The following is a 21,929-nucleotide window of genomic DNA, read 5'->3' on the forward strand; positions in this document are numbered from 1 at the left end:
ACTAGGTTTTGGACATTCATCCAACTTAGAGGACCTTATCGAAATCTCTTGGGATTCGATTGTCCGCTATCTCGTTAATACTCGATTACCGAAGCGCTTATGATTCACGAAGCATACGACAAACTCGTTCTTAAATGAACTCTTAAATGTTGAGGACGGAGCCATTCAATTTTCTTTGGTTTAAAACACTTCAAAAAAATTACCTTAAAAAACAAATACAAAGGAATTAGATTTATTTCCGTTATTTTGGCAGAATGTATTGGCCCAGTCAACTGTTCGACTTTCTATTTTTCTCATCAAGACAGAGACCATGACTAGTATCAAGTAGGCTCTTCTTTTTCTTCTTCTTCTTCTTCTTCTTTCTTTTGTCATGCTTGGAAGCATTCACATGATCGACTCATTTCAAGAATGATGCTCACCCGTTGAAGAAAAAGATGATGTCGTTCAAGCAGTGAGGAAGCGGATACGGATGAGTAGGTCTTCGTTGCATGTGCCTCCTGCAGTGCAGAACAGGAAACAACAGGTGGAGGCGGACCGAGTAGGTTTTTGCTGCATGTGCTTTTGTCCTTCTCGACTGTTGACGATCTCCGGCCAACGCCGCCGCCTCCATTCGATGGCGGGAACGCCCCCTTTGCATTAGCTTCCGACGCCGTTCGTGCCACCTTTTTTTGTCTCCACTATCGGAAGCAGTACGAATCTCGAACGCGATGGACGGTACGGACCCGTCCGTCGAATTTTGAAATACTGGACCCCGAACGCCTAATTTTGAAATACTGGACCCCATTCGATGGAAGCTAAAATTAATTGTCGCCACTTAGACTGAGTTAAAATCCTCGCTCCGCATCACTTTTGTTCATCGGACTATTACGGATTATTAAACGTATATGTTATATGTACACGGAAGAAACGAACTCCGCCGTCACCTTTCTCGGAGGAGACGTACTCCGCACGTCTCGCACTAACATGCTTCACGCGGACATGGTTGCGCCACGTGGGTCGCCCTAAACTCAAACAGCTAAGTGGCAGATGGCATGTCAGCAGAGCGCTCGGTGTATGTCGCTTTCGTTCCTTGGCAGAAAAGCACAACTCCCAACAACACAAAACTCACCTGCCTCCGTCGGCGTCACGCAGCGTCCTACCCCGAGCCCAGTTGGATCCCCGGAGCACCCTGCCCAATCATCGCGACGGTGAGTTGGAGGGGTGAGGGAGGCCCACTCAAAATTGGTTTTTTCTTTAATGGTTTCGGTCCATCTATTCCATCGGTTCACTGTTGCTATTATCAGGCAGTGGGCAAAGGCAGAGGCAGTGGGGGTGGCGAGCGCTTGGGAAACCGTTCCCCACCACCACACACGTTAACCTTTTTATTTTATCATCCGCACCTAATGACTTCATTACTTGCCTAATATTGACCGGAAACGTCACCCGTTGCCCCTCCGCTCTCCCCGAACTGGAATAGTGGCCGTGAGTACGGCGACCCACAAAGTGTGTGCGGACCGTCTAATTAAATATATGGGAGATGGTTTTCCCACGCAAGGATTAATAGGAGCGTCCGTTTCAAAATAAATAAGGCCCCCCCCCCCCCCCCCTCCCCCCCCAAAAAAAATAAAAAAAAATAAAAAAGAAAAGAAAAGAAAAGGAACATGTGCGGCAAGTTTTGTGAGGCGGAGGGCGCTCCAAGGGACATGGAAAGCAGTGAAGAGGGATAGGAGAAAAGGTTAAAGAAATGGAGGGGTAGCAATTGAAGCCGGGAATATGTGGCTCAAATCCGCAGGTTGAAGTTGCAGCGATTCCTTATCTCTCGCTCCCGTCTTCTTCTTGTTTCCCTTCTCGATTCTCAACTGTTATTATTGTTGGCCAAGTAAAAGAGGTGTGTGTGTAGAGAGAGAGAGATGGGTGGCTCTGAGGACGCGTCCGGCCGCAACACGGCCTGTGTCGCCTCCAGCGGCAGCCTCCGTGCGGCCTCCAGGGGGGAGGGCGACGACGGCGCGGAGGAGGACGAGGAGGGGGAGGAGCCCCGGCGCCGCCCGATCTCCCCCTCCGCCGCCGCGGGGTTTGAGGCCGGGTTCGGCAACGAGGGGGAGGTCAGCCTCCGGGAATGGCTGGACCAGCCGGGGCGCGCGGTCGACCTCCTCCAGTGCCTCCATATCTTCCGGCAGATCGCCGACGCGGTTAGCGCGGCCCACGCCCAGGGCGTCGTCGTCGGCAACGTCCGCCCCTCCTGCTTCGTCATGTCCTCCCTCGACCGCGTCTCCTTCATCGAGTCAGCCTCCTGCTCTTCCTCCTCCGACTCCTCCGAGGACGGCGCCGGGTCGCCCGACGGGTTCGGGGAGCGGGGCGCCACGGGAACTCCGGAGAGCGCCTCCGAGATGCTGGCGGTCTCGGCGTGCTTGGAGGAGACCAAGGAGCGTGGGGAGGGCGACGTGGGCGCGGGAGATCAGACGGCGTTCCCGCTGAAGAAGATCTTGCTGATGGAGTCCATCTGGTACACGAGCCCGGAAGAAGCCACCGGGCGATCGGGTACATTTGCGTCGGACATCTATCGATTAGGCGTTCTTCTCTTCGAGGTTGGCAAAAATCTTCTCTCTCTCTCTCTCTCTCTCTCTCTCTCTTCTTCTTCTTCTTCTTCTTCTTCTTCTTCTTCTTCTTCGGTTTGATAGTTAGTTGGGATGGGATTTTTTTTGTTCCCAGCTGTTCTGCACGTTCGACTCGCTGGAAGAGAAGCTTATAACCATGTCCAACTTGAGACACCGGGTTCTACCACCGCAGCTGCTGCTCAAGTGGCCTAAGGAAGCTTCCTTCTGTCTGTGGCTCTTGCACCCTCAACCGGATACCCGGCCGAAGATGAGGTGGGTCTCAAATCTTGATTTCGAGTTCCGTCCTCGCCGGAAGAATGGTTAAATGCTTGAGCGTATACCATCTAAAATATATATATTGATATATAGATCCCTAGGTTCACTGATGCAGCACGTTACTTCATTTAGGTTTCTCGTGAAACCCTTCATGACTTTGTCTTTTTCTATTTTCTATATTTAAATGTGAACTCGGGAGGCTCATGTCTTCGTAGTTCATATGATAATAGCTCAGGCAAGACGATCACCAGCAAACAAGAACCTCACAAGACCGAGGAGCTTACCATTTGTTCTTTTGCCTCGAGGCCTGCCTGATCAATAGGGATGGTAACTCAAAAAGGATTCCTGTCAAGAAAATTTTGTACAATAAGCTAGTGTTTGGCTTTCCGAATTAGCAAAAATAATTATTGCGAGTATTATGCTTGTTGCTTGAAGAATGTTGAAGGCTTATAGACGCATTCTTTGCCTTGAGGCCTCTGCCCGATCAAGCTTGGTGAGATACAAAATTCTTGTCGCCATTTATTCTTTTGCCTTGAGGCCTGCCTGATCAAGGATGGTGAAATAAAAGGATCCCTTCCAAGGGAAATTAGTGCAATAAGTTAGTGTTTCACATTCCAAATTAGCAAAATTTGTTATTGTGATTATTATGCTTTTTTGTTTGAAGAAAGATGAAGGCTTATGGACTCATTTTTTCGCCTAGAGGCCTGCAAGCTTGGTGACATAAAAGGATTCCTGTCAAGGGAAAATAGTACAATAAGTTATTCTTTCGTTCGCTTTTCAAATTAGAAAAAAATGGTATTATTATTTGTGATAATTATGCTTTTTGCTTGAAGAATGTTGAAGCCATATGGACGCTACTAGAATCAAGGTTATGACAAACTTTTCTTAGTAGGATGAGTATTTTACCTGAAGAATCTAAATTTCTAAAGGTAAATAGTCAAAGATTTAGTTTTTCAGAACTACATGGCCTAACATGCGTAAGCCAAATTAAGAATAATAGACACATCTGGTTCTGGACATATCTAGCTCAAAAGATTATTGCAGATGTCAAGTTGATCTTTCATTATATTTACTTGTTGATGTGATTATTCAACGAGCCTAGGGTGGTTGAACGTGTTAAATTCCTATCCAGAGCTCTTTCGAAGAGCGACTGCCTTGTAAGCCTGATGAATAACTTCATTCTGACTTTAAGACTGGTTAGTGCTTTTCTAAATGAAAATATCATTTGGATTAGATGTATACACAAGTGTCTGTGCATTTATTGACATCTCATTTTGCCTATATTTTTCCTGGTGGTCATTTTGTTAATGACCTTCTTGTTTTTTTCATATAATACAGTGAGGTATTACATAGTGAGTTCCTTAATCAACCAAGGGATAGTCTGGAGGAGCGTGACACAGCCATTAAGTTAAAAGAAGAGATTGAAGATCAGGAATTACTGCTGGATTTTCTTTTGCATTTGCAGCAAAGAAAGAAGGAAATTGCTGATCGGTTGCATGATACCGTCTGTTTTCTCTCTGCTGATATCGAGGAGGTCCTACATCAGCAGTCAATCCTCAAAAATAAGTCATACCAAGAACTGGACAATGATGAACACTCAGCTGTGGGAACATTGGATAAAGCCTCATTGCATCCCGTGATGGATGAGCACTCATACGGCTCTGGTTCTAGAAAACGCCTCAGACCTGAGCTTCAGAATTTTGTTCCAGAGGAGAATGTTGCTGAAGGTGCAAGATCAGAAACAGATCAGCAAATTCAGGAAAATGCATTATCAAAGAGCTCACGGTTGATGAAGAACTTTAAAAAATTGGAGGCAGCTTATTTTTCTGCAAGATGCAGGCAAATGAAACCATCAGGCAAATCAGTAACCAAATTCTTTCAAGTTACAAGTAGTGGCAGAGGGTCAATGATTAGGACCGAGGGAAGCTCAGTTGACGATAAAGTATATAGGAGAGGAAATACTGGTGAAACGAAAAGTGAATGGATAAATCCTTTTCTTGATGGCTTGCGCAAATATCTAGCATTCAGCAAGTTGAAAGTTAGGGCTGACCTTAAGCATGGTGATCTGCTGAATTCAATGAATTTAGTATGTTCCATGGGCTTTGATCGGGATAAAGAATTTTTTGCTACTGCTGGTGTAAATAAGAAAATTAAGGTTTTTGAATGTGACACAATTCTGAATGGTGACCGTGACATTCATTATCCTGTAACAGAAATGACAAATACATCAAAAATAAGCTGTATTTGTTGGAACAATTATATTAAGAGCCATATAGCCTCCAGCGACTTTGAGGGTGTTGTACAGGTACTGCATTTTTTGTTTGTTAATCTAATAATTTTGTCTTGTGATTTTGTGTGTAAATACAAACTCAAATCAGGTGTGGGATGCTACGAGGAGCCAAGTTTTTGCAGAAATGCGGGAGCATGAGAGACGTGTATGGTCTGTTGACTTCTCTCTTGCAGACCCAACAAAATTGGCCAGTGGTAGTGATGATGGTGCTGTGAAGATATGGAATATCAATCAGGCAATTCTATTCTTGCACTTGGTGTATGTCTGCTTTTGAACTGTATATACCACACTAATCAATTGGCTTTATGTTGATGAGTTTTCTTTACAATACAGAATAAAGAATATATCAAATGATTGTTCTTTCAGGCTGGAAGCGTGTGTACAGTCAAAACCAAGGCAAATGTGTGCTCCGTTCACTTTCAACCGGATTCTGCATATTCTCTTGCAATTGGTTCTGCTGATCATAAGATCTATTGTTATGATCTGCGGAACTTGAGAATACCTAGCTGTACACTAGCTGATCATATGAAGACAGTGAGCTATGTGAAATACTTGGATTCATCAACTATCATATCTGCATCTACTGATAGTTCATTGAAGCTTTGGGACTTGTCCACAAGTATATCAAGAATGATAGAAACTCCTCTTCAGACTTTCACGGGGCATATAAATATAAAGGTATGCTGACCTGTTAAAACTTTCAACTCCTGTTGCTTGAATTGTTACTGGTAGTTGGCAATTAGACTTGCTTATTTGGTACAACAGGCTAGATAAGTAAGTTAGTTACAAGTACTTTATCTAGCATTTTGAAACTAATAATTATAATCTAAGAAACAATAGCTCCTTTTATTTATTAAATTGCATTTTCTGTTATTATCAGGTGATGAGATAGGTGCCTCTAGGTCTTTATAATGCCTTCAGTCGCATCAAGAATTTGTGTCTTTTGGTACCCCTGTAACAAATTATTTATCTTGTCATCAATGTTGTGGATTCTACTTGAGTGTTGGAATTTTGGATTGGGAAAGGAAATAGGGTTTCATGTAATAGTGCACCTGTTGTTAATGATAGTCTATGAGCTTTGGTAAATTTACCCATCCTTTTCTTGGGATAATTTTCATGGTCTTTTTGTCATTAATATTTTGTCATCTTCTTAAGTAAAACTTAAAATAAAGGAAGAAAGGTTTTTATACTTGAGAAGCAAATCTTTAATTCTTTGAATAATGGAAACTTCCTATATTTTTAATCTGAATATCATTTCAAGAGGATAAGGAGGCTAACAAGAGGATATTGTTTAGAGTTAAAACTGGATAGATTGGAAAAGGGGTTTAAAATGTTGTGTGATTGTCATATGCCCTTTAAATGGAAAATCTTTTAAGCTTGCTATATTTGGTGGGTTATGGAACAACATATCCAGAAAGTTAATCTCATGGATATTGGGCTTATGAGATGGATATATGATGTTACCGTTACAGGGAAAATAAGAACTGCAATTTGTGGTCATTCCAACAGGCAATAAAGTACTGCAAACTCGATGAAGGTGGTTTTGTTATGTTACAATGTACTTATGAATACACTAGCTAGGCAGGATATAGTCCATCCAAACTTATGGTGCAAGGAGAGATAGAGGGACCTCCAGAACATTTTATTGGAAATAAGTAGAGATATTTCATAGTACTTACTGGAAATATAATTGATGCTGAATATGCCCTGAAAAGCCTTTTATCTAGGTTTGTCTTAGAAGTTAAGAGCAATGAACTAATTGCAGCTGGCACCTGCATTGGGCCTGAAAGCAGGAATATTAATGGCACCACCAATCAGGTAAAGAAGACAAAAAAGGGTGACAAAAAAAAAGAGAAAATGTGATGGAGAACTTACATGTCAAATAGTTTCCTTCTGTCTCCATTTTGCTTGCATGTGTCCAGTCTCCAAGGAGAGCGACAAGATTGATTATGGAGACTCTTTCAATTATCTACATACGTCTTTATCCTTTCCTTGAAACATATAAAAGCTGAAATAATGCTTATCATTATAAGGAAGTTATATTTATGAAATTTGTTCTGCTTGTATGCTACAATACTGGGGTTTCAGGTGTTAATGTTCCCTCTTTGGAATGATTACTATTGTCTGTGCTGGATGGACAGGTAGCAAAGCTCCTAATGATGGTTTGGAGACATTCAATTCGGTTTTAGTCTTTTAGATAATCATCTAGGACTTCTCACATGGAGAATGCGTATCTCTAAGTTTGACTTTGGGTATTCTTGTTCTACTTTGTTTGAACTTCAAAATGGATATTGCTAGGTCATTATTGAGTTATAATCTGTACTACTAGCTTCTCTTGGTAGGTTTATTTTCCTATTGATTCTTAACTTTCTGTTGATATGTTGCACTGTCTCATGTCAGCATCCACTTCCTTGTGGAGTTGGTGCATTTGTGGTGCTAGTTTTAATCTTTACTAGACTCAGGATATTTGTATGGTACTCTTTATACTATCATCATTGTCGAACTGGTTTGCACTCATCAGTGTCAAAGTTTGTCTTAAGAAAAGTTAATGGTACTCTTTATACTATCATCTTTTTAGATGCTACTCTTATTGGGGTCCTCGCTATGTCATACAGATCTTGCATTATCTGATAGCTTTGTTCTAGTTGTGGTTTCCAACTGAGATGCAATGGAAATGAAAACAATTCGAAATATGGTTCTAATAGCAGAATAACTTATTCCATATATATAAGAAATATGACCTGATTGCTGCTACATTCATTCTGGATTTTGTTGTGCAGATTTGGTTTTCTGGATATAATTTGGATTCTACAATATCTTTCCTAGTTTTAGGCTTCAAAATGCATCTATCTGCATCCCTTTTGTTTTCTTATATCAATCGGTTTCTTTATATTCTGAACAATTCATTCTGATGGTTTTTCGTATTTGTGGTTTGATGCTCTGCTGCTTCTTCCTTTCGCCAGAATTTTGTTGGCCTGTCTATTTCTGATGGATATATCGCGACAGGCTCTGAAACAAATGAGGTATGTGTTATGCTTCTTTCTGTCAATATTGCTGTTAAAGGGATATATGATACAATTTTTTTTCTGAAGTGGGAAGTGATGACAGCAGGATTTGAAATGATTGACAAGATCTTTGTGAGCTATGTTAGTCAGTTCACATGTTTATATAATTTGTGGGAGAAACTTGTTGATCTCTGGTGGCTATACCATGACTGTGGAGCTTGGGAAAATATTATCAATAGGAAACCAAGACATATCTTACGTTTCATAAATGAGATGACAACTATTGGAGGCCACCAGCAGCTTTGAATCAACAAATGTTTGTCAATGAGTTCAATCAAATTATTAAATAATGTGAACATCTAAAGGCATTAGTTACAGTTCTATAAGTTCCATTGATTTTATTCAGTTCATGAGTAGAATATATGATGACAGAATAGAGGATTGCCAAATTAGAAAATATTAGTGACTTCTTGGGCTCATATAAATGCCTAAAATTTAGATAACTATATAATTGGATTAGTTGGTTGCTGCAAGTTATTGCCAAATGAAGCCTAGAGTTCAGTGGTGAACCACATGGCACTTGATGCATGCTTTGACAGAGAGATTAACTGAGATATTGATACATCAGTTGTAAATTTTGAATGACTCTTGTCCCTTTTCATTCATTGCATAACCTCCTAAATTGTAAAAACTACTTTTTTTTTAGATAGAGAGATAGTGGATGCCCTAGATAAGCCTGGAGGGCATATTAAGTCATACGAAACCTTTTTAGACTGATTTGACAGACAAGGTCAGCTACTGTTAGAAGTGTCCTAGTGTTCAGTGTATTTCTTCAATCTTTGCCATGTTTCTATGCTAAAAAGTGTTACAAGAGATAGCCACATGATAATAGCATGGTAGGATGACATTGGAGGAAAAGGAAAAGATACTTGTTAAATTATCAATCTGTCTCTCACCCCTCCTTCCCTCTCTCTCTTCTCTCTCTCTCTTTCTCTTCATCCCCTCATGTGTGCATACATATCCATTAGTGTTATTGTGTAATTAGTGTCTGGTATTTGGAATGGATAACTTCTGGTTTTCCGGCTTCTGTTTTTCTTTCTTATCAAAGATGCTAAGTGGACTACATTTCAGACGATGGCTAGAGTCACAACACGATATCATGCTTCCAAGAATTTGGTCTTTCTGGGAGCTAACCAGTTAGATCATCGTAGCAAATAAGATGATGAATAAACCTTTAGAATATTTATACATATATATTGCTGACTCTTCTTTTTCCAAAGTTTTACATTATAAAAAATATGTTGATGACTATTTTCAGAGCTTGCTATGTGTTTAATGGTCCATTGTCAATAAGGATCTTGTGACCTAAGCACAAGTCCTAGGGCCAATGTTTCAGTAGATCATCACAGATATGAAAGTTATGCAAGTCAACACAAATAGAAATTTGGAAGTTTTGAAGGCCATATTGTTACCATTATACTCGAAGCGAATTGCACTCTTGAAGAAGTTGGTATGTTATGGGGATTAAGAAGACAAGCTTAAACTGCAACACTGGCATGTACATGTGAGTTTGTACTGTGTGGGTGTGCATACTTGGTTCAAGCGAATTTAATTTGTTTTCAAATAATTAGGCAACTCATTAGATGAAATCATTATTGAACAAGGAAGTTTCAGTGAGCGATCATAAATGATACATACCACGGAATGCTCAAGAATTGTCTCAAAAGCGGTAACATAGAGTGCTGCTTGAATACACTAGAAAACAACGAGGAAGTGGCATTTTTTTGGTTCAATTACCTTGCAGGAAGAGAAGAGTTTATGTTGGTCCCTTGTGATGTCCAAATGATTCTTCATCTGTCACATTAGTCAAAATGAACTGCATGTTGCTAAGACATTTTCTAAGCTCAGTCAAGCTTGTTCATCATTAAACATATTATCCATGATTCCTTCATAGCAAGCAATATCTACTTGGAGTATATCAATATATAATAATAATGCCTTTGATTAGCTTAATCCCTGACATGCCCATTAGTTTCTTTTATGTCTTGGATCAGGTTTTTGTCTATTCCAAAGCTTTTCCTATGCCAGTGTTGTCATACAAATTCAGCATTATCGACCCGATATCTGGCAAGGAAGTTGATGACACATCACAATTCATATCTTCTGTGTGCTGGCGAGGCCAGACTTCCATGTTGCTTGCTGCAAGTTCCAGCGGTAACATTAAATTCTTGGAGATGGTTTAAGTTCAGTGTTCAAAGATAACGGCTGTCATCTCGTGGTAAAAGGTTTGAGTGCATTCATCGCTTTGTCAAGCAGCAGAAGCAATCAAGAATGATAAAAAGTGGCTGTGGTAGGAACGGTGAAGTTAGCAGGAGTCTCTACTTAATTATAGGTGAAGTAGTTAACATATTGTATCATAAAAAAGGAAAAGAAGAAGAGGAAGACTAAGAGGGAATGGTTCATGTACATCATTGGTTACAGGTATATAGTCGATTACATCAAGCTTTTCGATCAACTGATTGGGTTTCCTTGGTTAAAGGTATGTTTTCCTTGCAATCTGGTGCATTGGGTGGTCTACATCATGCTTTCGGGAGTGTGATTAACTAGTATAACTGGGTCACCTTCTCTTTACTTTTGATATTCTAGGCTACAAGGGAAATGAATGGTTCATGTGCATGCATCACTAATTAGAGGTACATAGTTAATCAGATCAGGCTTTTCAATCAAATGTTTGGTTTTCCTGATTAAAAGTTTGTTTCCACTGCAATTTGGTGCATTGGTAGAGGTCCACATCTCAAGTTCATCAACAACAAAAAAAAATGTTTTAGCTGTTCACCATCTTTTTCTTTGATATTCTAGTGGGTGTAGCCTCTCGGAGGCTGATGCTGCTGCCATCGAGATAAAACCGGCGCTTGCACAGTACACCCACCACTGTTTAGGCCCCCGTTGATAGCAGCAGCATCTCTCACAGAATCACTGTTGCATGTGATGTATTCTCTCTTGTTTTTTTATTTTTTTTTGAAGTTGTGGTTTGTTGGAAGTACATTTTTGCCTAGTAATTGATGGAAAGACTGGTAGATGTCGTCGAGATGCAGACGCTTCTTCAGTTTATGGGGTTGGCTTACGAACTATTGACAGGTGTGTGCAATCTTCTCTCGGCATGACTTAAAACTTATTTGTCTGTCATCTTTAGTGTGCACGGTAGACTCCTTCACTGGCACACGGTGTGCAACATTGGAGAAAAGAATACATTTTACCGTGGAGCTTTGTTTTCTTAATGTTGTATGTCACCAACACTGAGTCATTGGATCCGCAGGTGAATACTGTCGAAAGAAGTGTTCTTTTCTACCCAGGATGCATATTTTATTGTCCTTTTTAGGAGAAGACCTACCTTGTTCTGGATGGTAGAGATTGAGGAGTACATCGAAGCTGTGGATGTTGGTGGTACGTGTTTCATGTTTGACATATTGTTCGGCCTTTCAATTTTACCTAGTAGTTTTACTAGAATATGAAATTGATGAAATCATTCATTTGAATTTTTTGAGACGTTTTCCAGATGATTTATGATCTGTTTCTTTTTTTCACAAAGAAATTTCTTTTTATAACTGTCTTTGGTATAAAATTTATCGGATGGAGGGTTTTGAGCTCTTAATCTTGTTGATTGATTTTTTTTTTAATGAATAAAATTTTGAATTCTCAGTCCTATTACTTGCAAAATTTGATCTGCTACATCCTAAATAAATAAATAGAGAACATCTCTTTATAGCTGATGAAATATTTATAAGTAGATTACTAATTCGAAAGAGACCAACATCTAGCAGCAACCAAGCAGACCCGTATGGGTTATTTGTATTAGAGGACAACGGCACCCACAAAAAAGTTGGCAGGGGATGAAACCACCGAGAACGTTCGGGATCAGAACCCGCCAATTCCAGACGCTGAGCCGAGGGCGGCGACGAAACAGGGTGCGGACGCCCCACGTTTCATTTGTCCTGCCCACGTACACTTGGCAATTCCAGACCTCTTCCCCACTGCCTCGACGTCACGAACCAACCTCTCTCTCTCTCTCTCTCTCTCTCGTCTTGTGGACCCATAACTTTATCAGCCACCTCAATGCGTATACAGTTGACAGGGACGAGAGAGAGAGAGAGAGAGCCACGTGGGACGAGCCTTCGTCATCCGAGTCTTGTGGACCCACAAACTTTGTCAGCCACTTCAATAAGTGTACAGTTGACATGGACGTGTACGTGATGCTTAATCATCATACAGGCGAATTGCACGTGACGTGAACATGCGATGAACCGGTTGACTAGTTTCATTTACTGCCTAATTATACTAAGAATTTGAGCAAGTAATTAATATATGGAGTTCTGATTATATTTAAGCTATATAAATGAAGATTTATTTTTGTAAATATTGCATATATTTTAAATTTTAATGGGAGAGGAAAATTATTTTATCTATTTTTTAGAATTTTATCATTGGATTACGAGAAAAGTATCCCAAATTTCTATTAAACATAGGAAGAAGCATACAATTTCGAGCTCGGATTTGGTTAACTCGAGAGAGCATTTCTTTTTCTGTATTTATGTTTTCGTAATCGATATAGATTATTGAATTTATACCTTTTTGATTTTTATTATGTAATTATTAATCTCTGACATCTAATTCTTGCTTTTGTAAGGTACGTTTACTGCGACGCCTCGACTAAAAGAGAGGCTTGAGCTCCTGCGACTCTCTCCCCGTCGGCATGCGTAGCAGATCGCGAGCATCTCTCTCTCTCTCTCTCTCGTACCTGCTGCCAAACCGGAGTCACGAAACCCGTGGGCAAATCGCCACCACCGAAATCACCATCCTCTCTCTCCCTCTCCTCCTGCTACAGTCCACATTCTGTGATTAGATGCCGACGCGATTGAGCTGGTAACATCAGACACATGTCGGATAGGAAGCCTCCCCTGTGGGGCTCCCTTGGCCGGTTGGTGCTGGTAGCGGAGCTGCCTCGCTCTCACTGTTTGCGGTCCCTCTGCTTGCAGACATCCAGGATAAGAACCCTCAAAACTCCACTCCTTTATTCTCTCTCTCTCTCTCTCTCTCTCTCTCTTTCATTCTGCAATAATTCGGTCTGCCCCACTGTTCACTCTTGTTTTCTAGTGTTTGCTTGTTTTGTTGCTGCTGTTGCTGATAAGAATGACGTGATGGCGGGTATTCGATTAAGATCGAGGATGCTTAGGATACGACGATCGATCGGCATCCAATCTAAAATATTTCCCAACCATGATAATGATCATCACAAGCATCTGTCTCATCCACCCACCTATCCAATCCATACTATCTCGTAGGATAAATGACGAGTAGAGATGGGAGTCGTATGGGTGCGTATCCTTACATCGAAGCGTACAGCTCCTCCATGTAAATTAATCCATCGTCATTCAAACATGGATAAGTACTCGGATATACTTTATCCGACCCAATCCTGCCTACTAGCTAGCATGGCATGAAGCAGCTGCTTCCTTGCCCTGTTTTAGCGATACCACCCGGTGAAATAACCGACGCGGCAGGCTCCACCCACTTACCCGTGAGCGGAGAGCATTAAATAAGGATATATTCTTCAGGTGCGGTGTCCCGATCGAGATCCCAAGTATATCCCTTCCCGCTTCCCTCTCCATACCCGGTGATTTTGATCGTCTGTTCTCTCCGAAAACACCAAACACAAAAAACACCCTCTCTCATTGACGGAACAAATGGGTCCCGCTATGTAACGCCCACCTCGCTCTTTTCGTGGGTAGCCATCGACCCTGATCGGTGACTCGGCAGCGACGGGCGAGCTCCCGACCGGAAGCGGAAGGGATAAGAAGAGACCGGGTTGGGGAAAGGACGCCAATAATTGAGCCACGGACGCGGGTATCTGACGTGGATCCGCGCTGGGTTCAACCCCTCTCTCATCGGAAACCAAACCCCCGGACACGGGTCCAATGAGCATCCGCCGCGTGGACCGTCGCGCTGTCCCTCTCATGTTCGCGGCGGCTCGTTCGCCCACGCCGTCGCCGTGGGCTCCACCTCCTCGTATTTAAGGGCGCCCCGTCGACGCCATCGCAGTGCCGAGTTGATCCCAGAGAAAGAGGGCAAAACGAGCTCGGCGAGGTAGCTGAGGGTTTCGATGGGCTTGGTGGAGGCGATGGATGGTCGGATGAGCCTGTCGGACACGGTGTTCAGCTTCTTGGAGGAAGGAGAAGGGGGAGGATCCGGCGCCGGTACCGGCGAGAGCCAGGACGGCAGCTGCCGCGGCGGCGGGGATGGCTTCGACAGCGGCGACGAGGGGACGAGCGACGGAGCCGTGGAGAACAAGGCTTTCTGGGAGTCACAGCAGCAGCTTCTACGAGTAAGTCGTTACGACATGGCTATTTACGTTGCAAAGATTTGAACTTTTATGTCCGAGTCCATGAAAACGAAGATGAAAAGGCCGGAATCTCTGTCCAAACTATTCAATTTGAAGGGGAAATGCGTGTTTTAACGCCTCTCATGCGAAACCTGCAAGTTCTTGTTTGAATCCGATGATCTAACCGAGCCTTCATTTCTCCTCCCCATGATGGATATAGGAAGCCCTTTCTCGGACCAGCTCCACGGAGGTGAAGCTACTGCAGCGCACAAACGACGCCGTAAACAAGATGCGGGCCGAGGGCGTCGTCTGTACTTGCTCGAGCAGCACGGCGAAGGAATGCCGGAACTGCGCACTAGTGTTCGTCGCGGAGCAGCTCCACCGTCTAGGATACAACAGCGCCTTGTGCAAGTCCAAATGGAGGAGATCGCCGGACATCCCTTCAGGTACTCGTGGACGCTTCTCCTTTCGGTGCTCATGGTGTTCCACGAAATGGATCACCCGACACGATATCGACGTACAACCGCAGTGCGTAATGTTGCTCGGCGAAATGGTTGCAGGGGAGCACCGGTACGTCGATGTGGTGATGGAAACGAAGAGCGGGAAGAAGGGCCCCGTCAGGCTGGTGATAGAGCTACGCTTCCGAGCGGAATTCGAGATGGCAAGAGGCAGCCAGGAGTACAACAGCCTGGTGAGCTGCCTCCCGGAGGTGTTCGTGGGCAAGCCGGAGAAGCTGCGCGGCGTCATCAAGGTCATGTGCGCCGCCGCCAAGAAGTGCATGAAGGACAACAAGATGCACATGGCCCCGTGGAGGAAGCACAAGTACATGCAGTCCAAGTGGCTGGGGACGCCGGAGAGGACGGGCCCGGTCATGTCCTTCCCGGCCGCCGTTGTTGTTCCGGATCACCCACAGCCCAAGCTCAGGGCTTCCATGTTGACCTTCGACTTGCACCGCACCGCCGTGGAAGTCGTCTGAATCGGAGACTCGACACCGTTTCCGAGCTTGAAACCTCCACCGGGTCTTCAGTTTTGGCACCCCTAATTAAGAGTGTAATGTCGCCTGTAAACTATCATCCTTGAATCATACGAGTATTGTAGAAAGGCTGTTCTCTCTCTCTCTCTCTCTCTCTCTCTCTCTCTCTCTCGCTAGTCATATACTAAAGCATGAGTCTTATAGTTCATATACTTAAAACAAGCCATTTGAAAGGAAATGGTAGCAGCATATCCACAGGATAACAAGCATCTCGTGAATGGGTGTAGACAACGACACTTCCATCAAATAGATGCTTAAGAGACTCTTACGGTCCCAACGCTGCCACACTCGTGTCTCCTCTCCCATGGCTTAGCAACTGATAAAAGAATTAGTGAAAACCCCCCGACAAGAGGAGTGAGGCAAGATTGGCCCCTCAATAGTTAATCTTGAATCATCCACAACAGCATCTCACCAATATGCTCTAATTTTGATGTTATATTTAAATTGATTGTATCAATCAATTCCATCTCTGTCTCCTCGAGACACTGCCTTTTACTGTGTTAGTTGGAAGCTGGCATGTATTTGGATGAGATAGGCGTCCATGTTCATCCCATCATCCAATCCGCCACTCATGTAGCTCTTAGGCATTGTGCTGGTTGACACATTATACCACTTAAGCTGAAAACTCTCAAAATAATTACTTAGATGATTTATTTTTAGATAATTTTATATAACTTATTTTTATAATATTGAAACAGTTACGAAGGTCAACAAAAAAGCGATCACTAAATATAACACAAACCTACTTATTGTGCAAAGCATATATAAACCTAAAAGATATGAACATACACAAGCATCATATTCATAAATTTGTTCGTGACTTTAAACTTCTAAAACGTAAGAAGTTTTGATGATTAATCATGATGCTTATTCTTAAATCATAGATTGATTGAGAATTAAAATATATAAGGAATATAAATAATGGTTAAATTATGTATATATTTAGTTCTTCAAAAGATATCTAGTTCAATTTTTTAATTAATTTTTTTTAATTATTTTAATTTTTAATTAAATTAAACTGTGATAATTGATTTTTTTTTCACAATTATACGAACTAATTACATCCAACGTAACTAAACTAATTGCACCATCAACGTAACTAATTGCACCATCAGTGATGTTGCTGATGCAAATATTACGCACGCGGTTGCACCGAGCCATGTCAAGCGACAGAGAAACCAACAGAGTTGCTCTCCTCCGCGTCTGCCATGGCCTGTGACGTAGCAACCGAGAAGAGCAGCGGCGCCGGCGATGAGCCGGTGAGCCCGACCGCCCAGTGCTTGAACAGTTCGGCGCTGTCTCTGGGCATTCTGGCAGTTTTCGAGTCCGAGGTCCCCATCGACGACTCACCCACTAAGTCCATTTTGCAGAACGAGATCCCTATCGACGACTCACCCACCATGTCCATGTTGCAGAACGCGTCTTCTCTTACCCATCCATCCACGCTTCTCGTCCATCCGGGTTCTCTCTCTCTCTCTCTCTCTCTCTCTCACGCACACACACAAAAAAATACATTGTCATGTCAAGGACGACTACCGCGCCCGGCAATGGAAGACGGTTCCCGTGGAGCTGGAGGACCACGTAAACGTCCCCGTCTTCCCCACGGGCTTAGAAACGTACCACGAATTCGTGCAGGATTACCTTGCCCAGATCGTGTGGGACGAGTTCCCACGGAGCCGGCCGCTATGGGAGCTCCACATCATGAAGTACCCAACCAACTCAGTTTTTTCGCAAAGCAAGGCAGGCCTTCAAAGCAAAGAGAAGCTCCCTTGCTGCGTATCTCACCTGCAACATGCTTGAAGCTCTCCGAAAACGAGGTGGCGTAGGGGTAGAGTAGCTAGCTTCGTTAACTGCCAGAAACATCGATCCAAATTAATAGCGTCACTCCAAAGCAGGAATTCGGATCCACTGCTGTATACTTATCCTCAGACTTGGCGTTGTCTGATTTAGAAGACCATTTATTTGTCTTCTCATAGGTCTGTGTGGAAAACGAGAACGGACGACGACGCATCGATGACTGATGAGCAATTAATTCAAAGGAAACAGCCCAATATTTCTTTTTTGTGGGCCCGACTCTTCAGTCGAGGCTGTTTATTTTGTCCGTCATCTTCATCTTGTTCGTGGAAGAGGTGTCGATGCCGGGTAACGACACAGGATACGAGTCATGAGAAGAATGCGACATAACTATTAGTATAATTAAGCTTCCTGCTGTACAACGAGCCGCGATAAGTTGCGAATTAAGATCTCACGTCTGGATGTGCTCTACGTTCACAACTTGTTCCACGAGTCGCGGAAAGAGTTAGTCTTACGCCCCCGAGTCAAATGGGACGACGAACGTCGCAATTCAAATGACCCGATTCACCGTCGCAAAACTCAACACGACTTATGACGCGAAACTTACATGAGAAGTATAATTGCTAAACACTAACATGAATCATTCACAATAAACTTCACCATTCATGTCCTCCTTTATTCGTATACGAGACCCAAACAATAGTATCCGTATCCTCTTTGTCGGTACACAACACCACCCGCTGTGCTTTCAACACCCTACAAAGAACACATAACGGAGATACGACGACATCCACAAGAATGTGCCAAACTCCATGAACATGAGCAATATGGTGAATCAATCCATGGAATTAGTGGAGAAAGGCACCGCCAAGGATCATGGCAATCAGTCCAAGGGTGATACTTGATGCACTCACGATAGAGGAGGAGGAGGGGCTTGGAGGAGACACAGACTGCGACGGAGATGACTCTGGACCAGATGGGGTTCCATTAGGGGAGCTGGGGGGAGGAGGAGGAGAACCTGAATTGGGTGGCTCTGCTGTTGGAGTAGGAGCGGTGGCTGGAGTTAAAGTGGAAGAAGAAGGGGATGGTGAACGAGCAGGTGATGGAGAAGGAGACTGGGAGATGGATGCCGGAGATGGGGCAGAGGCAGGAGAACCTGAATTGGGTGGCTCTGCTGTTGGAGTAGGAGCGGTGGCTGGAGTTAAAGTGAAAGAAGAAGGGGATGGTGAACGAGCAGGTGATGGAGAAGGAGACTGGGAGATTGATGCCGGAGATGGGGCAGAGGGAGAAGGAGAAGGCGGAGCAGAGGAAGAAGGAGATGGCGGAAGAGGAGGAGACGAGGCAGGAGAAGACGTGGGGGGCTCGGAGGGAGCTAATGGTGACGGTGAGACAGCAGCCGGTGGAGGGGACGGCGGCGATGGGCTTGGTTTCCCCCCGTTCCTAACAGCCAACACCACCACCACCAGCTTCTGGCCCTTCCGGCACTTGTCCGGGACGCCGCTGATGAAGAAGAACGGTCCCGACCGGTCGAGATTGAACATCGAATCGCCTCCCTCCAACTTCTGGATCGGATTACTCACGTTGCATGCGTCGTAGTCCTGCTTCGTCACCACCAAAACAGAGTCCGTCCCGTTTTTGTATCTAAACACTGTACAAAGGAATCCATCAGTGTATCCGAAACATGGGAACAACAAGCAGCACCGAAGAACCAAATCTTGAATACATACCGAGTGTCATTAACCTGGAACCTGTTCCTCCCAGCCCAGTTGTCGTAGCTCTCCGAAGGATTCGACACCCAACCATCTCTCCCGCCGACGTAGAAAACATAAGCCGCGGAAGAAGTTACCAACCCCAGCAAAACCCCTACAAAGACAAGAGAACTGAGCCAACTTTTAGAGATCTCCATCGTTCTCTACAATTCCAGCGGAAGATCGCAGAACGGAGCGATAGGCAAGTCAATGGAGAAGACTCAAACTGCTTGGCTGGGTATAAATAGATTGCACGCAGGTTCACGAATGCCGCGGTGTGGTGACGTGACGGTAAGTTGGCTGCTTCCGAATTACTCTTTTTGCTGGGAGGTATGTTTCGCTTTGGCAAGGATGGATCGGGACGACTCACTGTGGATCGCACCAGAGCCGTGCATCGTGTTCGTGAGGAAATGAACGTCCGAAGACTGCATACATTTCAGCCGCAACGTGTTCGTGAGGAAACGATGCGACGGCCGGCGTGCGAGACACGGATTTCATGCCGTCATCCCGTGTTCACGACGCGTACACCTGTGAAGTTCTTGGACATGATCACGATCGTATTTCGCCGTTGACCGACTTGCGGCTCGTGGGAACTCCATTGGCTACGTTGGGGCACACACCGGTTGGATTCATATCAGAGGGTGGAGATGTAGGACAAGTGCCATTTTGTTTTATGTGTCGGTGGGCTCCAACGTTGCCGATCAACCACATAAATGAGGTCTGACCGGGTTATGACACGTCTCGAGTCCATTAAATGTCGGCCGCAAGCCCGTGGAGAACATTGCTCTTGCCAACCAACGCCTCGATGACGATGACGATGACGATGACGAGACGCCCAGCATCGTTGACCACGCAACGATGATGATCTTTTGTAACATTATTATTATACTGACAATTCAACAATGACCTGTTACTATGTGATATCAATGTCACTTAAAGATTCAGCTAATAGTCAAATTATAATCAATTAACGAAAACTTATTGTAGGCATACATAAAGAGCAAATTTTATAGAGTTTTTAGATTTTTCTCAACAAATATCCCCATTTTCAGAATTTTACCTTCTTTATCTAATACCCCATTTGATCACCTATCTTGCTTTTTTTCCTCCTTTCTGATGGATTTATTCAATTCTATTACAGTATTTTTGCACTATGTTACAATATATTTTCGGTAATATAAAAATTATTATAATAAAAATGCTTTTTTTACTGCTTTACAATATTTTCATGGTATTGCTGAAAAAATTATATAGTATAAAAACACTATGATATAGTATTTTTATTTATTATAATATTTTTTTGATAATACTGAAAAAGTTATAACATAAAGTAAAAATATTATAATTGAACTGATTCATCCTATTGACCGACCGATAGAAAAAGGGGTAATGGTTTGTTGTCAAATTAAGCATATTCCAGGTATTAAAAAATATAATAATAAAAAACTTGAGAAATGAGATATTATATATATATATATATATATAAGTTTGTGTTGGTCAGTGTTATATAATAAATAAATAATTCTTTGATAAGATCATTGAAAGGTGTTGTCATCGAATCGAATCCCTGCTTCGTCAAGTAGACAAAAAGAAAGATAAATCAGCTACACTAAAGTCATTGTCTTTCTTATTGGTACACATACACACCCACCACCCAGAAATACTTTGAACCCCTGGAAAAGAACAAAGAAGAGAAATACAACATCCACAAGAATGTCTCAAACACAATCACCATCAGCAATAAGTACGTCACGTAACAAAAACTTATTAATCATCCATCATCATCAACCCGTGGTATTAGTAGACAAAGGCGCCACCCAGGATCATAGCCGCTAGTCCAAGCGTGATCGTTGATGCGCCTGCGAGAGAGGAGGAGTGGCTCGGGTGAGACGGGATCGGCGACGGCGACGGCGACGGCGACGGCGTTGTCTGTGTACCAGTTCCACTAGAGGAGTTGGAAGAGGGAGATGGTGGAGGAGCAGGAGGGGAGGTGGGGCGCTCGGAAGGAGGAAGCGGTGACGGAGGGATAGCTGGTGGAGGGGCCGGCGGCGACGGGCCTGGTTTTACGTTTCTGACGGCCAACACCACCACTTGCAGCTTCTGGCCCTTCTGGCAGTTGCCCGGCGTGCCGCTGATGAAGAAGAACGGCCCCGACCGATCCAACTTGAACTCCGAATCGCCTCCCTCCAACTTCTGGATCGGATTGCCCCCGTTGCATGCGTCGTAGTCCTGCTTCGTCACCACCAGAACAGAGTCCGCATCCTTCCTGTATCTAAACACTGCACATAGGCATCCATCCAAGTATAGTAGATCACAGCAGAGTAAGGCGCAGAGTAGATTGGTATCTATGCATACCGAGCTTGTCATTGACCAGGAACCTGTTCCTCCCAGCCCAGCCGTCGTAACTCTCCGAAGGATTGGGCGCCCAACCATCTCTCCCACCGACGTCGTAAACATAAGCCTCGGAAGACGTCACCAACTCCATTATGACCCCTGCAAGAAGAAGAGAACCGAGCAAGCTTTTGGAGACCGCCGCCATCATTCTCTGCAACTCCAGCCGAAGAACACAGAGTGATGCACGAGGCAAGTCAAGAACGAAGACTCGAGGCTTCGGTTGGGTATAAATAGATCGCATGCAGGTTGACGTACGTCGCTGCGTGGTGGCATTAGGGTTAGTTGGCTGCTTCCAAACGGCTCTTCTCGCTGCCGAGTTGTGTTCTCGCTGTCACGACCCCGTTTCGCTTTACCGAGAATAGATTGGAGCGTCTACTTTATAGAAGGGTGCGATCATTGCATGGCTGTGATGGAAAGAGAGAGACGTGGATGGCTTTGAA

At 43.7% G+C, this 21,929-nt stretch overlaps 4 protein-coding genes across 8 annotated transcripts; 2 read left to right on the forward strand and 2 right to left on the reverse strand.

Annotated features, from left to right (window-relative positions):
• The first annotated feature begins 1,720 nt into the window (after positions 1–1,720).
• Positions 1,721–10,659, forward strand: LOC135581438 (protein SPA1-RELATED 4-like). Of its 5 annotated transcripts, XR_010485565.1 has the most exons (8): positions 1,723–2,564; positions 2,689–2,846; positions 4,188–5,154; positions 5,228–5,374; positions 5,506–5,817; positions 8,103–8,162; positions 10,199–10,536; positions 10,626–10,659. XR_010485565.1 is itself a non-coding variant. In XM_065101586.1 (7 exons), exons 1-7 carry the CDS (start codon positions 1,890–1,892, stop codon positions 10,282–10,284), a joined length of 2,427 nt encoding a protein of 808 aa, XP_064957658.1. In that variant the 5' UTR covers positions 1,721–1,889; the 3' UTR covers positions 10,285–10,659. The 5 variants fall into 5 exon arrangements, 4 of the variants coding, with proteins under 4 accessions (XP_064957658.1, XP_064957660.1, XP_064957657.1 ...); XM_065101586.1 differs by having other exon boundaries at positions 1,721–2,564; positions 10,177–10,659; XM_065101585.1 differs by having other exon boundaries at positions 10,199–10,659.
• A 3,572-nt stretch (positions 10,660–14,231) lies between these two features.
• On the forward strand, positions 14,232–15,621 carry LOC135608558 (uncharacterized). The gene is made up of 3 exons (XM_065101589.1): positions 14,232–14,523; positions 14,741–14,966; positions 15,081–15,621. The coding sequence occupies exons 1-3, from the start codon at positions 14,302–14,304 to the stop codon at positions 15,494–15,496; spliced, it is 864 nt and encodes a 287-aa protein (XP_064957661.1). The 5' UTR covers positions 14,232–14,301; the 3' UTR covers positions 15,497–15,621.
• A 2,369-nt stretch (positions 15,622–17,990) lies between these two features.
• Positions 17,991–19,352, reverse strand: LOC103979708 (early nodulin-like protein 1). Its single transcript, XM_009395890.3, has 2 exons — positions 19,075–19,352; positions 17,991–18,995 (listed from the first exon to the last, which is right to left on the reverse strand). The coding sequence occupies exons 1-2, from the start codon at positions 19,172–19,174 to the stop codon at positions 18,196–18,198; spliced, it is 900 nt and encodes a 299-aa protein (XP_009394165.2). The 5' UTR covers positions 19,175–19,352; the 3' UTR covers positions 17,991–18,195.
• Positions 19,353–20,700: 1,348 nt separating this feature from the next.
• Positions 20,701–21,696, reverse strand: LOC103979707 (early nodulin-like protein 1). The gene is made up of 2 exons (XM_009395889.3): positions 21,451–21,696; positions 20,701–21,374 (listed from the first exon to the last, which is right to left on the reverse strand). The coding sequence occupies exons 1-2, from the start codon at positions 21,635–21,637 to the stop codon at positions 20,893–20,895; spliced, it is 669 nt and encodes a 222-aa protein (XP_009394164.3). The 5' UTR covers positions 21,638–21,696; the 3' UTR covers positions 20,701–20,892.
• Between the last annotated feature and the right edge of the window lie 233 nt (positions 21,697–21,929).

The sequence above is a fragment of the Musa acuminata genome, chromosome BXJ2-3 (assembly GCF_036884655.1).
Source record: "Musa acuminata AAA Group cultivar baxijiao chromosome BXJ2-3, Cavendish_Baxijiao_AAA, whole genome shotgun sequence".
NCBI classification, from domain to species: domain Eukaryota; kingdom Viridiplantae; phylum Streptophyta; class Magnoliopsida; order Zingiberales; family Musaceae; genus Musa; species Musa acuminata.

What these genes read in the sequence shown, in the direction of transcription:
- LOC135581438 (XM_065101585.1), top strand. Translation starts at nt 1,890, where the DNA reads ATGGGTGGCTCTGAGGACGCGTCCGGCCGCAACACGGCCTGTGTCGCC. An exon ending in ACTTTGAGGGTGTTGTACAG is followed by an intron (nt 5,155 to 5,227) that starts GTACTGCATTTT and finishes AACTCAAATCAG; the next exon opens with GTGTGGGATGCTACGAGGAG. An exon ending in CAGGCTCTGAAACAAATGAG is followed by an intron (nt 8,163 to 10,198) that starts GTATGTGTTATG and finishes GTCTTGGATCAG; the next exon opens with GTTTTTGTCTATTCCAAAGC.
- LOC135608558 (XM_065101589.1), top strand. Translation starts at nt 14,302, where the DNA reads ATGGGCTTGGTGGAGGCGATGGATGGTCGGATGAGCCTGTCGGACACG. An exon ending in CACAGCAGCAGCTTCTACGA is followed by an intron (nt 14,524 to 14,740) that starts GTAAGTCGTTAC and finishes TGATGGATATAG; the next exon opens with GAAGCCCTTTCTCGGACCAG. An exon ending in ATCGCCGGACATCCCTTCAG is followed by an intron (nt 14,967 to 15,080) that starts GTACTCGTGGAC and finishes AAATGGTTGCAG; the next exon opens with GGGAGCACCGGTACGTCGAT.
- LOC103979708 (XM_009395890.3), bottom strand. Translation starts at nt 19,174, where the DNA reads ATGTTTTCTACGTCGGCGGGAGAGATGGTTGGGTGTCGAATCCTTCGG. An exon ending in TTCCAGGTTAATGACACTCG is followed by an intron (nt 18,996 to 19,074) that starts GTATGTATTCAA and finishes TCCTTTGTACAG; the next exon opens with TGTTTAGATACAAAAACGGG.
- LOC103979707 (XM_009395889.3), bottom strand. Translation starts at nt 21,637, where the DNA reads ATGATGGCGGCGGTCTCCAAAAGCTTGCTCGGTTCTCTTCTTCTTGCA. An exon ending in CCTGGTCAATGACAAGCTCG is followed by an intron (nt 21,375 to 21,450) that starts GTATGCATAGAT and finishes GCCTATGTGCAG; the next exon opens with TGTTTAGATACAGGAAGGAT.